The sequence below is a fragment of the Zea mays genome, chromosome 4 (genome assembly GCF_902167145.1).
Source record: "Zea mays cultivar B73 chromosome 4, Zm-B73-REFERENCE-NAM-5.0, whole genome shotgun sequence".
Classification (NCBI taxonomy): Eukaryota; Viridiplantae; Streptophyta; class Magnoliopsida; order Poales; family Poaceae; genus Zea; species Zea mays.
In genome coordinates this window covers 186,638,092-186,655,682 of record NC_050099.1, presented here as the reverse complement: position 1 = coordinate 186,655,682, position 17,591 = coordinate 186,638,092, and the positions used below count along the sequence as shown (strand labels likewise).

At 49.8% G+C, this 17,591-nt stretch overlaps 1 protein-coding gene across 4 annotated transcripts in view; it reads right to left on the bottom strand.

Annotated features, from left to right (window-relative positions):
• LOC100276416 (exocyst complex component SEC6) overlaps positions 1 to 17,591 on the bottom strand; it is a 94,360-nt gene that overhangs the window by 6,737 nt on the left and 70,032 nt on the right. For all 4 annotated transcript variants that reach the window (XM_020552753.2, XM_008681084.3, XM_020552754.2 and 1 more), the window contains exons 18-19: positions 8,473 to 8,517; positions 8,302 to 8,380 (exon numbers count right to left, since the gene is read on the bottom strand). In XM_020552753.2, coding sequence (XP_020408342.1) covers positions 8,302 to 8,380; positions 8,473 to 8,517 — 124 coding nt within the window. The remainder of the gene's footprint in view (positions 1 to 8,301; positions 8,381 to 8,472; positions 8,518 to 17,591) is intronic.

Here is a 17,591-nt window from a genome sequence, read left to right as displayed (position 1 = left end):
CCGCTGCTTTGGTAACCCCGGTGCACCACGTTCCTCCGTGTATCCTGGGATGGAGCCACCAAATGACGAGAGCAGAGGATGATCTTCAATACGCGGTAATGGTGACTGTGATCAGCGATCGGTCTTCGGTCCGGGTTTCGGAGATTGCTGAGCTGCTTGCCCCAAGGATGGAAATGGAAGCTATTTCTCTGGTGTTGCGGAGGGTTTCAGCGGCAAATTATATTCTTGTCCTCCCATGTCGTGACAAGGTTGAGGAGTTGGCTGGCAGATGGGCTACTCTCAGAGCTGGGTCTTTTTCTGTGGTTTGTAAGAAATGGTCTCGTCTCATGGAGTCCAGGGGCGCCTTACTCCCGGTGTTGATCAATATTGAGCTCCAGGGAATTCCTATACATGCTTGGGAGACATGCACCGTGGATCATTTGCTAAACCCTTTTGCGTGGATTCACCAAGTCCACCCTGATACTCTGAACCTGAAGGATGTGGCCGTTTTCCGCTGCTCCGCGTGGTGTTTGGACCCCTCTGCTATTCCTTCTTCTAAAGAGCTTTGGATTGTAGAACCTCCTTTTGCTGTTGAGGGTGATCCTGCAGGAAAACGAGTGCTGGTTTACTCTGTGAATATTGCGGTTTCGATCACTCTCCGGCAGGATGGCTCCGGTCCAGTTCTTTGTTCTGAGGATCTTGATGATGAGGATCCCTCTCCTCGTAGAAGGCGTCTCATCTCGCCTTCCCATGAGTTTGTTCAGGGGCATCATGCTAGGGGTCAGAGATCGGAGCGTCGTTCAGTTCACGACCGGATAGGCCCAAGAGTAGGAAATGGGAATCAAACGTATGATTGTTCTCAGGTCTTAGTCGTTGAGGCTGAGCTGGTGGAATTCAGCAACATGGAGACCAGAGAAGTTGATGTCCAGATTCAAAATCATAGTCCTGTGGCTTCTTCCCGCGCTGTCTCTGACCCGCTGGTATCAACAGTGGTCCAGCAACAAGTTACGGTCTGTAGCAGGTCTGCCGAGTGCTCCAGCTTGCAAGGGGGTGGACAGTTTTCTGTTCATGAGTGCCCTGGCAGTGGGCAGATGATTGGGTGTCCTGAGAATTTCTGTCAGATTGGAAGTCAGCAGGGGGGTGGGCAGATTTCTGTGCTTAAATGTCCTGGCAATGGGCAGATGAACGGATGTCATGAGGATCACAATCAGATTGGAAGTCAGCAGGATTTTGTTTTGGCTGGAAATATGGGCTCTGTGGCTGCATGCGAGGTGTTGCCTCCCAGGGAGTCTCCTGTGGCTGCCACCTCCCCTCCTTTGCTCTTCCGCCCAAAACCTATTCAAGTATACTTTCGGTGACGCCGAGGAGCGAGGAGGGTTGAGGAAACAGCCTTGGGGAGCTCTCCGTCTCAAACACCGGCTTCTGCTGTTGATGTTTCAACCTCAAGGGTGTCCGATTTCTTGTCCAGTATTACCAAAGAGGTCGATGCTGTGTTGGAGAACCCTGCCCCCAACCCCCTTAGAAAGAAAAAACTGCCTAGGGGGCGGGTGGCTACTCCTAGGCGCAGCAGGCGTGTTGCTGGCGTCGGGGTTGAGTGTCACCAACGCCTTTCTTCTATCAAGAAAAGCAAGAAGACCATTATGAAGACACTGGGAGTGATCCGTGATGGGGATTCTCTGAGTCAAGAGGCGCTGGATGAATATAGTCGCATTTTCAGCAAATCTCTTTCCCAAGTGCAGATCCAAGCTCTTGCCTCTCTTTTCGGTTGGTCTCTACCAGAAGAGACGTTGGTTGTGGAGGCTACACTTTGAGGAAGGTTCTCTTCCTTGGGTTGCGGGTTTGTTGGTCGTCTTAAGCTAGTGTTTTATGGATCCTTCAAAAATTCTCATTTGGAATGTTAGGGGGCTTAATGCCTCGGCTCGCCAGGATGCTGTAAGGGCTGAGGTCGTCTCATCTGGAGTGGATGTGGTTTGTTTACAGGAAACTAAAATGCAGGATATTTCTCGTTTTTTGGTTATCCGGATGCTTGGACCAGATTTTGCCAACTTTGTTTTTCGCCCTTCTATTGGTGCTAGTGGTGGCATTTTGGTTGCTTGGAAAGATCATATAAATTGGTCTGGTGTTTCTAGAGTGGATGATAATTCAATGTCAATTCTTTTTCATCCTGCTGATGATGTGGAGTGGTGGCTGACTTGTGTGTATGGTCCCCAGCTCAACCAGGACAAAATTGCCTTCCTTCAAGAATTGAGATATTCGTGCTTCCTGTTCTGGCCCTTGGTTGGTCCTTGGGGATTTTAATTTAATTTATAAAGATGAGGATAAGAATAACTCCAATCTGGATAGGCCAATGATGCATAGTTTCCGAAGGTGGATTGATGACTTGGCTCTTAAGGATTTGCCTTTGGTTGGGCGTAAGTACACCTGGTCGAATGGGCAGCATAATCCAACTCTTGTCAAATTGGACCGTGTTTTCTGCTCCTTGGATTGGGATGATCAGTTCCCTTGGGCCCTGCTGCAAAGTTCGGCCTCATTCGATTCAGACCATTGCCCGCTTCTTCTGGGGCTTAGGGATATTGTGCATGGAAAGCCACAATTTCATTTTGAAGTTTTTTGGACAAGATTGGATGGGTTTCTGGTAGCTGTTGAGGAAGCCTGGGCTGCTGTCCCTGCTAGTCACTGTCCGTTGCTCACTCTCTCCATGAAGCTCAAGGCCACGGCTAAAGCTCTTCAAGGTTGGGGCGAGAAAAAGGTTGGTCATATTAGATTACAACTTGGTCTTGCCAGGGAGCTGCTCCACCAATTCGACATAGCTCAGGACAGTAGAAGTCTTTCTCATGAAGAATTTTGGTTGCGTAATAATCTAAAGCAGCACAGTCTTGCTCTTGCGTCTCTATGGCGCTCCTTGGTCCGGATGAGATCTCGGATTTGTTGGTTGAAGGATGGGGATGCGAATACTGCTTTATTTCACTCTCATGCAAGGTATCGCAAAGCTAAGAGTTTCATCCCTAGAATTGTCTCAGAGGATGGAACGGTTTGCACTGCCCAGGAAGAGAAGGCGGACTTGTTCACTGATTTCTATATGAATCTGCTTGGTTCTGCAATTAATAGGGGGGCTGCGGTTGATTTGGAACAGCTTGGAGTTCCCACATTTGATCTAGAAGCTCTTGACAGCCCTTTCTCGGCGGATGAGGTTTGGAATACAATCATTAGTCTTCCTCTTGACAAGGCGCCAGGGCCAGACGGGTTCACAGGTCGTTTTTACAAGGTCTGTTGGTCCATAATCAAGATTGATGTCATGGCTGCAATATCCTGTGTATGGGCCAGAAAGTTTTCCAACATGAATTGCCTGAACTCCGCTTACATCACTCTCATTCCAAAATTGGAAGGGGCCGACAAGGTCAAAGATTTTAGACCTATCAGTCTTATTCATAGTTTTGCAAAGCTGGTGTCTAAGCTTATGGCTAATAGGTTGGCTTGTCAGTTGCAGCATCTTGTCTCGCCTAATCAATCTGCTTTCATCAAGAAAAGGTTTATTCAAGATAATTTTATGCTGGTACAACACACTACCCGTTTTTTGCAGCAACAAAAACAGCCCCGTATCATGATCAAACTGGACATTTCTAAGGCGTTTGATAGTGTTTCCTGGGCATTTTTAATTGAAGTCCTCATTAGGCTGGGTTTTGGACAGATTTGGTGCAACGTCGTTTGCGGTTTGTTGTCCTCTTCCTCAACTCAGATTTTGCTTAACGGATGCCCGGGAGAAGTCATACATCATCGGCGGGGTTTGCGTCAAGGGGACCCATTGTCTCCTATGCTCTTCGTCTTGGTTATGGATGTCCTTAATATTATGGTGCAGCGTGCCTCTGCGGTAGGGGTCCTCCAGCCCCTTTCTTCGAGATTCCTTCACCACCGGATCTCTTTATACGCGGATGATGTGGTTGTTTTTCTTTGGCCGGATGCGGTTGATATTGAGGCATTTAAGGGGATTCTACATCTTTTTGGTGAAGCCTCTGGTCTGAAGACCAACATTCAGAAGAGTAATGTTTTCCCAATTCATTGTGATGAGGAAGATCTGGCTTCAGTGCAGGCATCATTACCTTGCCAGTTGTCTAATTTCCCATGCAAATATCTTGGGCTTCCGTTATCCTTAAAACGTCTATCTAGGCCGCAATTGCAATCTATCATTGATCGTATTGCAGTCATGCTTCCCGGATGGAAGGCGGTGCTTATGACCAAGGCTGGTCGGGCTGTTTATATTCAGTCAGTTATGACTTCCAGATTTGTGTATTTGGCTATGGCCCCGGATCTTCCTGCTTGGGCAATCAAGGCAATTGACAGATTAAGGAGAGCTTTCCTTTGGAAAGGCGGGAAAGAAATCAAGGGAGGGCACTGTTCTTTGGCTTGGAGTAAAGTCACTCATCCTAAAGAATTGAGTGGTCTTGGTCTTTTTGATTTAAAATTGTTTGGTTGGGCTCTTAGAGTCAGGTGGCTCTGGTTGTAGAAATCAGATCCTGGGAGGCCGTGGGCTGTTTTTCCGCTTCATTTCACAAAAGAAGTGGTTTGCCTATTCAATTCTGTTGTGTATACTGAGATTGGAAATGGATTAAACACACTTTTTTGGACTGATAAATGGCTGCATGGGCACTGCATCCAAGAGCTTGCCCCTGCAGTGTTTGCCTCCATTCCTAGGAGGGTTACCAAAAGTAGATTGGTGAAGGATGCCTTGACTAATTTGAGTTGGGTTCAAGATGTTCAGGGAGCTTTTTCCTATGCTTTCTGGGTGCAGTTTTTGAATTTGGCTGAGATTTTGGAAGGTACCTTACTGCAGCCCAATGTGCAAGATCGTCATGTTTGGAGGTTTTCTAGTTCCGGGGATTATTCTTCAAAATCAGCTTACAGTGCTATGTTCCATGGCTCGGTATTTTTCAAGCAGGCTGATCGAATTTGGAAGACTTGGGCCCCTAGCAAATGTCGGTTTTTTCTATGGCTTGTGGCTCACAACAAATGTTGGACAGCAGATAGATTGGCTAAACGAGGCTTGACTCAGTCGCTTCTTTGCCCGTTCTGTGATCAACATGAAGAGACTATCAACCATCTGCTGGTGGGCTGCTCCTTTGCGCGACATTTCTGGTTTGAGTTTCTCAGGCCTTTTGGTTTGCAGGACTTCCTTCCAGGACATGATATAGATGATTTTGATCATTGGTGGTGTTTCAATAGTGCTCGGTTGGGTGGACTGAGTAAGAAGGGCTTTGACTCCTTGGTCGCTTTAGGCGCTTGGATGTTATGGAAGCATAGAAATGGTGTTGTCTTCAATGGCTCCCATCCTAACTTGGTGGTGGCCGTTCGGCTGGCCAGGGAGGAAGCTTTCTTGTGGTCTTTGGCTGGGGCTAAGGGTTTTTCTTACCTCCTAGCTCAAAGTCGGGTGGTTTAATTTTTCTCTGTTTTAGTGTTGGGGTGTCTGTTAGTTGACAAACGCTCTGTCCCTGCCCCTGCTCCAGATGTTGTTTCTGGCTAGGTGGGGTTCGGTGTGTGTGTGTGTGTGTGTTTATGTGTGTGTGTGTCTGTGTTTAGGTGTGTGTTGTACTGTCTGTTCGGGGTCTTTTTCCCCTTTTCTTCTTAATATATTGATGCGCAGCTCTCCTGCGTGTTCGAGAAAAAAAAGAATTGACCCAGTTTTAAGGAAAACAGGGCTTGAAACCTACACAGAGTGCCCAAACAACACAAGCAGCGACAACCTCACACACAAAGCCCATCCAGAGTCATTGTTGCAGAGCCCAACACAAGATACGAGCAGCTCCGACTTCACCAAACGGGCCACACACAGCCAAAAGAACACAACAACGCCTACATCTTACACCTGGCACAGAAGGAGGAAGACCACAATGCGGTGCTGGATTCACTACTGAATCACACATCAAATATGCCTACACTTGGCAAAAGTAAATTCTCAAAGAATTTGGCGGTGTGTTCAAAAGAATGGGATTGCTCTATGATTTTAGGGTTTAGTCCTAAGCATACGGGTCCTAATGCTTCTTATCCAAAAAGGCCTTGAATGTTCTTTTACACTGACAAACATACCCTGAATGTTAATTACTACTACCAAACAAGTGTAACCAGCTGCACCAAATATGGTAAGTAGCTATTGAAAATAGTAGACGATATCTACAGTAAGGTCCTGTTTGGAAGCAACCCAGTTTTTAAGAAACTGGTTTTTATCTTTTAGCTAGGAGAGACCAGCTTCTTGGTTTTTAAGAAACTGAGAATATAATTTCTATAAACTGAAGCATAAATTGGTATGTTTGGAACCACCTCAATTTCTATAAACCAGTTTCTTATAAACTGGGTGCTTACAAACAGGCCCTAAATCTACTAATACGAGTGAAACAATATGAATATTGAGGGAAACACTGTAATTGTGTAAGCATGTAACACTATAAATCTTGCAGTTTCTTTCTCGTCGATAAGCCTCTTACAGAATGAAAGGGCCTGCAGGCGCTAAAATTCAGAAACAGACCAAAAACTTTTTTTTCTCGAACGCGCAAGAGACATGCACATCATTTCATTAAGAAGAGTAGGAAAAAGATCCATAAAGGATCAATACAGGGAGTCAGAAAAATATCGCAATGGCTGCGTTTTTGACAATAAGAGTCCTAGTGTTGCTGTTGCTATTAGAAGTGTTGGTTTGGAGATCGATCTTTGGGTATTGGCTGGTGCAAAGAAGCTGTCCTTGCTTACTGCCCCCATCCCAGGTCTCCCTGCTAGCTAGATAGCTGTAGTGCTGTTTTGTAGCAGTATTTTTTGTCATGGATGGGTTCATTTATGCTTGTTACTGGCCGCCGTAGGGGGCCCCCTTATCTGTATCTTGGGGTCCTATTGGACCTTTTTCTCCTTCTTAATATATATTCGCGCAGTTCTCTTGCGCTTTTGAGAAAAAAGGCCGAATTACGGCAGCCGAAAACAAAGAAACAAAAAGACACCCATGGGATACCAGGAACTAAAGACCTGGGATTGGGGCTGTTAGGAGGTCTAGGCTTTTTGCCCCCCTAACACCCACAGATCCCTCTCCTACTCGGTCCTTTTGATGGCTACGCTAAGACTTGGAGAAAGACCATCGAAGACAGGCATTTTGGTGGCTCCACAGGATCCAGAGGCCGAGACTAATAAGTGAGTTAAGCCCTTTTCTGGCTATTCCTTGCAGTTGATCACTACTTTTTTTCCAACATAGCATGGTATTCTCTTCTTGTACTTGAGGAGTGAAGTCCTAGATGTTAACTTGTCCCTGCAGCCTGAACCAGTTGCTTCTTGCAAACACACATCACACAAGGAGATGGTCAATGGTTTCTGGTTCCTGGTCACATAGAAGACACTGATCTGGGTGGTCTAGCCCTCTCCTTTAAAGCCTATCAGCTGTCCAACATCTCTGAAGCGCCGCAAGCCATAAGAAAAATTTGCATTTGGGGGGGGGACCAGGAATGCCAAATCCTATCGTAGTGCTCAAAGTATGTTGATCCAATGAAGAGACTTTCATAGGCTACTTTAACAGAATATTTCGAATTATGAGAAAATTTGAAGATGTGTTTGTCCTCCCTTTGAGGATTTAAGTTTACTGTGAGAATTACATCCCAAAGATCAAGAAAATCAGAAATGACTTCAACAGTGAGAGCTCCTTTGATGTCATTTAGAACTTCTATTTGCTAGAGCTATATGGACAGTTCTACTATTTTAAATTCGTCTTGGCGCAGCTGTCAGCAATCTAGAAACAAGGTCCTTCACATTCCTTCCCTGTATCCATCTATCTTCCTAGAAAAGTGTCGAACATCTATTACCAATTTCTGTGTAAATGGCAGCATGAAGAAGGATTTCGCCTTCAAGGTAAAATGCATTGGGAGCCCTGCCCAAGGTTTACCAGGCTCAACTTTACCCATACACATCCATTTCATTCTCAGAGCCCATCCTAGCTCCTTAAGGCTGAAAATGCCCAGCCCTCCAAACTCCACACTCTCCCCCAAGCCACTAAAAAAACAGACCAAGAACTGACATGTGAAGTGTTTGGTTTGAGAAGTGGGAGGGTGATGAATCATTTTATCCTAGCTTCAAACCTATTTTCTTGTTTGCTTCGAGGAATGGAATGTGTTGACCTGACCCGTCAACTCATTCCTCATAAGCACACATCTAGTGTAAACATGAGCAATGATGCCAATTGCCATCCTACCAAATTTCATGGGATTATCTCATGATGGGCCATTCCATCTAGGATCGATTGACTTCTGAAACCAAACACTAAAAAAAGAGAGAACACGGACAATGCTGCTATCAAAGTACCTCTCTGGTAAAGCTTCACGAGTAGATCATGCACACCTGGGTCTTCAAAAATAACCGTAACAGTTTGGAGGACAGCCTCCTGTGGCAAGAACATATATTAATGCTTGAAATGACTGTTTCAGGAAAGATGTAAATAGATGTATAGTTATATCGTATGCATGCAGAACAAACCTTGGCAACCTCGAGAAATCCTTTGCAGGTGTCTTCAAAATTAACCTGTAACAGAATATTTTGCTTATACATCAAAACACATAATGTGAGTGAAGAGATAGAAACGTTGTACAGTAAAGAACAATTAATATCAAGCTACAAATAGGGTTAATATTTTCAGGTTTACAGAGAATGCAAAAATACAGTCAAGCACCCAGACTAGTAGTTGACAGGGACCTGATCGTACACGTTCAACCGCTCATCGAACGCATTGCTCAGAGGCTTCCTGGATGGAAAGGAAAGTGGTTGAATAGAGCTGGCCGTCTCACTCTCGTCTCATCGGTTCTCTCAACTATGCCAACCTATCATCTGATGGTGTTCCCGCTCGCCGCCTGGGCACAAAAGCAAATTGACAAAATCAGAAGATCTTTCCATTGGAAAGGAGAAGAAAATGACAACAGGGGTCATTGCTTAGTGAATTGGTCAACGGTCACAAGGCCAAAAGACCTGGAGAGCTTGGGATCCCAGACCTCAAAAAAATTGGTAGAGCTTTATGTCTGAGGTGGTTGTGGTAGGAATAGGTAGATAATACCAAATCTTGGGTTGGCATGGATACCGATAGATGATACTGACCGGGCGCTTTTCAACGCATCAACAAAGGTTACCATTAGTGATGGTCAAAAATGTTGTTTCTGGCATGACCCTTGGCTTGATAGTGAGACACCTCGACACTTAGCACCTAGGTTTTTGTGCTGTCCAGGAGGAAAAACAGACCAGTCTACATGGAGCTCCGAGATAACAACTGGATCAATGCATTATGAGGCCGAATCACCACTGCAACCCAGCTAGTGGAGTTTGTCTCCCTTTGGACCAGATCTCAGCACACTCATCTTACTCCGGGCACGAGGGACTCCATTCTCTAGAAATGGACGACAAACGGAGCATATTCCACTCGCTCGGCATACCGAATACAGTTCGGTGGCTCCTACGGGCCTTTCTGATTTGTCCTTATCTGGAAAGCTCATGCTGAAAACAAGTGCAAGGTATTTGCATGGACCATAGCAAGGGAGAAAATTCTCAACGCAGACAATTTACAAAAAAGGGGCTGGCCACAACATGATCACTGCGCTTTATGCAATGGGCTGCTTAAGACAGGCATCCATTTGGCGCTCCTCTGCCCTTTTGCCAAAGCAGTATGGACTATGGAGCCTAACCCTAACTTGGGAACAATTCAACACAAATCTAATCCCTTCGATGGGTGTGCCTACCCATCTATCCCTATGGTGGGAAGAAGCCCATGCAAAGATTCCAAAAAATGATAGAAGACGATTTAATGGGGTGGTGATTTACACTCTTTGGAACATCTGGAAGGAACAAAACGTTTTCGCTGCCAGTTCCCTACAGGTTTCTCTGGCGCATAAGATTGCCTCTCAAGATCAAAATCTTTTTGTGGATGATTCTTAAAAACAGAATACTTACTAAAGATAATCTGAACAAAAGATCTTGGCAGGGTCCGACTGCCTGTGCATTCTGTGGGTTACACGAATCTATAACTCATCTGTTTTTTGAGTGTTCAGTTGCGAAATATATTTGGAGAGTGATCCAAATATCCTTCAACTTGCAGACCATATCCGAGAAACTGTATTAACAAATTCAATAAAAATTCTAGAAATCTGATTATGTTTGGTTGTGGTGCAATCCTTTGGTCCATATGGAAGACTAAAAATGAAAAAAAAATCTTTAGTGGAAAAATGCTTTCAGATCCTTCGCATGTGGTTTTCTTATGCTGCTTCTGGATGGATTCTTGGGCGTTACTGCAGAAAAAGATGGAAATAGGTACGGTGAAACTAGGAAGCCGGTGCATCCGAAAGACGGCAACCTCTTCGGATGGAATGTGCCGGATGAGCTTAGGGCTCCGTCGACCAGCGAGGCCTTGTTAACTGTCCTTTTTAGTGTCAGTTCTGTCATGTATGTTTTAATGGATCCAAAGAAAATATTTATATGGAATGTCCGGGGTTTGAATTCTCCCTCCAAGCAACACTCTGTACGAACTTTCATTGATTCCGTTGGAGCAGACATTGTTTGCTTGCAAGAAACCAAAATGCAGAATATTTCTAGAGGAACTGTCCTGGCTATTCTTGAGTGAATTTTGAAGAATTCCTCTTTTTACCTTCCTCTGGGGCCAGTGGTGGTATTCTTTTAGCCTGGAAAAGACATGTACAAGCAACAGGGCATAATAGAGTGGACTTTTATTCTGTTTCTGTCCAATTCCAGCAGTCAAATGGCCAACCTTGGTGGTTAACTGGTGTCTATGGGCCTCAGGACATTGATGACAAGATTCTATTCCTCCAAGAGCTGAGGCAAATCAGAATTGATTGTCATGGTCCATGGGTTGTTGCGGATGGCTTCAATCTAATTTATAGGGTGGAAGACAAAAATAATAGCAACCTAAACATGGCAATGATGGGGAGATTCAGGAGATTTACTAATGATGTCAAACTCATTGATCTCCCTCTATGTGGCAGAAAGTATACTTGGTCTAATCATCAATCTTCGCCTACTTTGGTTAAACTGGACAGAGCTCTTTGCTCTGTTGATTGGGAAGCCCTTTTTCCCAACTCCCTTCTCCAGAGTGCTGCTTCACAAGACTCGGATCATTGCCCCTTAATTCTTGGTCTTACAAGCAACTGCTATGGTAAACGAAGGTTTCATTTTGAGTCTTTTTGGCCAAAATTGGAGGGATTCCAGGAAGTAGCCCAGGAAGCGTGGGCATCGAGTAGTGGTAGCTCCTGCCCCTTCCTGACTCTTGAGATGAAGTTGAAAGCCACTGCACGTGCCCTTCAGAGGTGGAGCAATAAAAGAATTGGACATGTGGCTTCCCAGCTTGAGCTTGCACGCGAAATTTTACACCAACTTGAGATTGCTCAGGATATCAGACCATTGATCCCAGCAGAAAAGTGGCTGCTGCAGGAGATTAAAAGGCATTCTCTCCTTCTTTCCTCAAACGCACAATTGCTCGTTTGAGGTCAAGAATTAATTGGTTAAAGGATGGGGATGCCAATACTAAACTCTTCCATATGCATGCTAGATATAGAAAAAGAAAGAATTTTATTCCCAGGCTGCTTTCTGGCAGTAACATTTGTACTGACCATGGGGAGAAGGCCAGCCTAGTGGATGACTTCTACAACAAACTTCTGGGCAGCAGGGTGGACAGATAAAAAACTGTGGATTTGGACTACCTAGGGTTGCCTTCTTATGATTTGGAGGAGCTAGATTCACAGTTTACTGAAAAAAGAGGTCTGGGATTCCATTAAGCAGTTACCATCAGATAGGGCGCCTGGCCCTGATGGATTCACAGGTAGATTTTACAAGGCGTGCTGGCTGATCATAAAAGATGATGCTATGGCAGTGTTCTCTGCAATTTGGAACAGGAAGTTTGCTCACTTTAATAAATTGAATACAGCCTTGATAACCCTTATTCCTAAGAAGGAGGGGGGCTGATGAGGTCAAGGATTTCAGGCCCATCAGTTTAGTTCACAGTATGGCCAAGCTAGTCACAAAAATTCTTGCAAACAGATTGGCTCCAAAGTTGCAGGATATGGTCTCACCTCGACAAAGTGCATTCATTCAAGTCGATTCATTCAAGATAACTTTATGCTTGTGCAACAAACTGCCAGATTGCTCCATCAGAAGCGAGGGGCAAGGATAATGCTGAAACTCAACATCACTAAGGCCTTTGACTCTATTTCTTGGCCTTTTCCTTCTGGAAGTTCTCCAGAATCTAGGATTTGGGCAGATCTGGAGAGATATTTTAAGTGGCCTCTTGGCAACATCTTCCACTCAAGTTCTCTTAAATGGAAGTCTAGGGGGAGTTATCCATATAAGAAGGGGTTTGAGACAAGGTGATCCACTATCACCCATGCTTTTTATTTTAGTGATGGATATGCTGGGATTTTTAGTGGCCAAGGCTGAGGAAGGGCTGCTGCAGCCATTGTCCTCTAGACCATTGCACCATAGAATATCCCTTTATGCAGATGATGTTCAGATTGTAATGAGCATTTTGAAACTGTTTGGAGAAGCATCTGGGCTGGTTACTAACGTCCAGAAAAGCAGAATATATCCTATCAGATGTAGTGAAGAAGTGGTAGCCCTTCAACAGCACCTACCCTGTGAAATCTCATCCTTTCCCTGTACTTATCTTGGTTTACCTCTGTCCTTAAAGAGGCTATCCAGAGGTCAAGTGCAGCCAATCATTGACAAGGTTGCTGATCAATTGCCTGGGTGGAAAGCTGAGCTTATGACAAAGGCTGGGAGAAAAGTTCATGTCCAATTTGTGATGACAGGTATTAGAAACCATAACCCTAACAGGGGTTGGGCAATCTATTAAATAGACTGGAGTAACTGGGCCAGGCCCATTACAGAGGGGCGAGACAGTAATTACACGGGGAGAACCCCAAACCCTAATCGGGTATTCTAACACCCCCCGCAGTCACAACTCTATCCTGTACAGATGTTGAGACTGGATCAGAAGTCTAAAAATACACTCGACGGTAACTCCTTGGTGAAGATATCAGCGAACGGCAGCGTGGTGGGGACGCTGAGAACCCGAACATCACCGGCAGCGACACGCTCGCGGACGAAGTGCAGGTCGATCTCCACGTGCTTCGTGCGCTGATGCTGCACGGGATTGGTGGAGAGGTAGACCGCGCTGACGTTGTCGCAGTAGACGAGGGTGGCGCGCTGAAGGGGACTGTGGAGCTCGTGGAGGAGCTATCGCAGCCAGGAGGCCTCTGCCACGCCGTTGGCCACGACGCGGTACTCGGCCTCAGCGCTGGAGCGAGAGACGACGGGCTGCCGTTTGGCGGCCCAAGAGACGAGGTTGGCGCCCAGGAACACGGCGTAACTGGAGGTGAACCGGCGCGTGTCGGGACAGCCAGCCCAGTCAGCGTCGGTGTAGACCACGAGCTCCGACGTCGGGGATGGTCGAAGTAGGAGGCCGTAGTCGAGGGAGCCGCGGAGGTAGCGCAGTATCCGCTTGAGAGCGGTGAGGTGGGGCTCCCGCGGAGTGTGCATATGTAGGCACACCTGCTGGACGGCGTAGGCGATGTCGGGCCTGGAGAAGGTGAGGTACTGGAGCGCGCCGGTCAGGCTCTGGTAGGACGTCGCGTCGGCGACCGGAGGCCCGTCGTCCTCAGAGAGCTTTGCCTGAGTGTCGACAGGCGTGGAGCAGGGCTTGCAGTCAGACATGCCAGCCCGCTCCAGGATGTCGATGGTGTACTGGCGCTGGTGGAGGAAGAGACCCTGAGGCCGGCGCTCGGCGGTGATGCCGATGAAGTGGTGTAGGGGCCCTAGGTCCTTCATCGCGAACTCCCGCTGAAGGGCGACGATCGTGCGCTGTAGAAGGTCAGCGGTGGATGCCGTGAGCACAATGTCGTCGACGTAGAGTAGGAGGTAGACGGTGTCGTCGCCACGCTGGTAGATGAACAGGGACGTGTCCGACTTGGCCTCGAAGAAGCCGATGGAGGCCAAGTAGGAGGCGAAGCGACTGTACCATGCCCGCGGCGCCTGCTTGAGGCTGTACAGGGATCGGTTCAGCCGGCAGACCAGATCCGGACGATCGGCGTCGACGAAGCCGGTGGGCTGGCTGCAGTAAACAGTCTTCGTCAGAGTGCCATGGAGGAAGGCATTCTTGACGTCGAGCTGATGGATCGCCCAGTCGAGGGAGAGGGCGAGGGAGAGGACGGCGTGGACAGTGGCGAATTTGATGACGGGGCTGAAGGTCTCGTCGTAGTCTACTCTGGGGCGCTGGGTGAAGCCCCGAAGGACCCAACGGGCCTTGTAGCGGTCGAGGGAGCCATCCGAGGTCAGCTTGTGGCGAAATAGCCACTTGCCAGTGACCACGTTGGTGCCTGGTGGACACGGCACCAGGTCCTAGGTGTGGTTGGCCAAGAGGGTCGCGTACTCCTCCTCCATAGCACGACGCCAATGTGGGTCGGCGAGGGCAGTGCGAACGGAGGAGGGCACGGGGGATGCATCCGGTGGATTGCAAGTCATATCAGCTGCCAGGATCAGCCGGTCGACGGGGCGAAGAACGCCAGTGGCGCGCCGAGTCACCATCGGGTGGACGTACCCGAGGTTACGGTGGATGGCGACCGGGTGGTACACTGACGGCTCGGAGCGGACCGCCGGAACGTCGGGAGTGGCGGGTATGGCTGGCTCGTGGCGGTGATAGACGACGACGGGGTCGGCAAAGCGGGCCGCGCTCGTCGGCGGGCCCGAGTCAGCAGGCGCCGAGGTAGCGACGTGGCCGCGATGGTGGTAGACGAGCGCGGGGTCGGCGAAGCGAGCCGGGGTCGACGGGGCCACGCGTGGCGCAGGCAGGGGCGACGGGGCCATGCATGGCGCAGGCGTGGTCATCGGGGCCGCGCGTGATGCAGGCATGATCGACGAGGCCGCGCGTGGCGCAGGCGTGACCGACGTGGCCGCGCGGGGCACAAGCGGGGTCGACGGGGCCGCGTGTGGCGCGGGAATGGGCGCGAGCGATGGCGTCGTGGTCGCACGAGGTACAGGTAACGGCGCAAGGCGGGGCGTCGGGGGTGGGGGGAACCGGATCGGACTCGAGGAGTGAGTCGAGATCGGTGGGTGGGGTGGAGCCTGCAAGGGGAAACACATCTTCGTCGAAGACGACGTGACGAGAGATGATGATGCAGTGGGAGGTGAGGTCCAGACACCGATACCCCTTGTGGTCAGGGGAGTAGCCGAGGAAGAGGCAGTGAGTGGAGCGAGGAGAAAGCTTGTGAGGGGCGGTAGCGGAAGTGTTAGGGTAGTAGGCACTGCCGAACACGCGCAGGTGGTCGTAGGAAGGGGTTGTGCCGTACAGGTCGAAGTGAGGTGTAGGGTGGCTCACCGCCTTCGAGGGAAGATGGTTGAGGAGATGCGTGGCGGTATGAAGGGCCTCTGCCCAGTAGGTGGCAGGGAGAGACGCCTGAAAGAGAAGGCAGTGGATCATGTTGGTGGTGGTGCGAATCATGCGCTCGGCCTGGCCGTTCTGAGCAGAGGTGTAGGGGCACGAGAGACGCAACTGGACGCCGTGAGTGAGGAAGAAAGAACGAGAGGCGTTGTTGTCGAACTCGCGGCCATTGTCGCACTGCAGGGCACGGACCGGGCGACGAAACTGGGTGGATACCCAGGCAAAGAATTGTGTGAGGGTGGGGAATGTGTCAGACTTCAACTGAAGCGGGAAAGTCCAGAGAAAATGGGAAAAATCGTCCAAAATCACCAAATAGTATTTGTAACCAGAAAGACTGAGTACAGGGGAGGTCCAGAGATCACAATGAATCAGGTCAAAAGCCTGCTCAGCCCGAGAAGAAGAAGTAGGAAATGGGAGACGAGTATGTCGGCCTGACTGACAAGCATGACAAAGGCCCTCAAAATGTCCCCTACGACATGAAAGATCTAGGCTACTAGTAATCTTGGTCATGATGTCAGGTCCTGGATGTCCGAGACGACGATGCCAAGTGGTGGAGGAGGTGGTGGAGACCAGGACAGGAGGCGGAGACGCTCCGGTGGTGGAAGGCCGAAGCGTGTAGAGGGGCCCCGAGCTGTCATAGCGGGCGAGTGGAGTCCTGGTGGCCAGATCCTTCACAGAAAATCGGAGGGGTCAAACTCAACGGAATAGGAGTTGTCGGTGGTGAACCGACGAACAGAAAGAAGATTATGAGTGATGTGAGGGGCTACGAGAACGTCGTTGAGGTAGAACGGTCTAGGTAGAACCGAGGCACCTACTGAGGTGACTGGCAGAGTGGAACCGTTGCCAACGACGATCGAGCAGGGATGGGAAGAAATAAGGGGATGGGAGCGAGAGAGGGTGCCTGCAGTGGGAGTGGTGTGGTAGGAGGCACCAGAGTCGATCACCCAGTCGGAGGAAGGAGGGGTCATTGCCATGGTGCTAAGGCTGCGGCGAGGGAGGCGTTGTCCCAGCCTCCAACCAGCGGAGACCAAGTCGTCGAGGTGGGGGTCCCCGGGGGCAGGAGCTGGTGCGGAGCCTGAGGCTGAGGTGGAGGCATAGCGGACACGCCATAGGGAGGCGTCGGAGGCGCACCGTAGGGAGGCGCAGTCAGGAGAGCCGGCGCCGGGGGACGGGAGGCACGTGGTGCCTGGCCCGACCACATGGCGATGGTCCCGGTCCAGGGGTTGTAGAACGATGGCCACGCCTGGCCACCACCCCGGCCGGAGGGACCACCACGGGAGGACCCGCCACCACCGCGGCCGCCCTTGCGGGAGCGACGACCGCCGTCAGTGGTGGAAGGTTGACGAGGAGCCGAGGGGACGGTGGAAGTCCCGGACGACGGAGGACGGGTGGCCTGGCCCCCGGAAGGCGCCTGACTGCCGGGAGGAGTGCTGTAGAGCGCTGGGGCCGGAGCAGGGGCCTCAGACGCCATGGTGAGCTCCTCGAGGAGAAGCTCGTTCCTCACAGCATGGAACGTGGGAAAGGGGACAGTCCTCTTGATGAGAGCCTTCAAGTGGCCATAACGAGGGCTGAGGCCACGCAGAAGGTTCAACACCAAGGTCCGGTCAGCAACAGGCTCGCCGAGGTCACGGAGGGAGTCCGCCATGCCCTTCATCTGGCGGCAGTACTCTCCCACAGAGAGGTCCCCCTGAGAGAATAGGTGGAACTGGCGTCGAGGTGGAGCGCTCGCGCGTCTCGGTTCCCAAGGAACTGGTCCTCGAGAGCGAGCCACGCCTGACGGGCCGTGTCCGCCTGGTCGCGGATGATGTCCTGTAGCTCAACAGTGATAGTGCCGTGGAGCCACGAGAGGACAACACTGTCCATGAGGCACCAGGAGGGAATCGGCGGAGCGTCGAGGTCATCGAGGACGTGATCGGTGAGGACGTACCGCCGCAGTGTGAGAAGGACCTGTCCTCGCCAACGGGGGTAGTGGGAGGACGCCGGGTCCAACACCACGGACACGAGGGACCGGATGTTGTGAAGTCCAGCGGCTTGAGCATGGAGAGCGGAGATGTGGTCGACATCGAGGCCAGATGCGGGTATGGCCTCTGGGATCACCGGGGGGGGTCCTCACGAGTGACCGACGGGCGGCCTAGGAGAAGACGCTGCGCGGTGGCCATCTGGGTGGTCA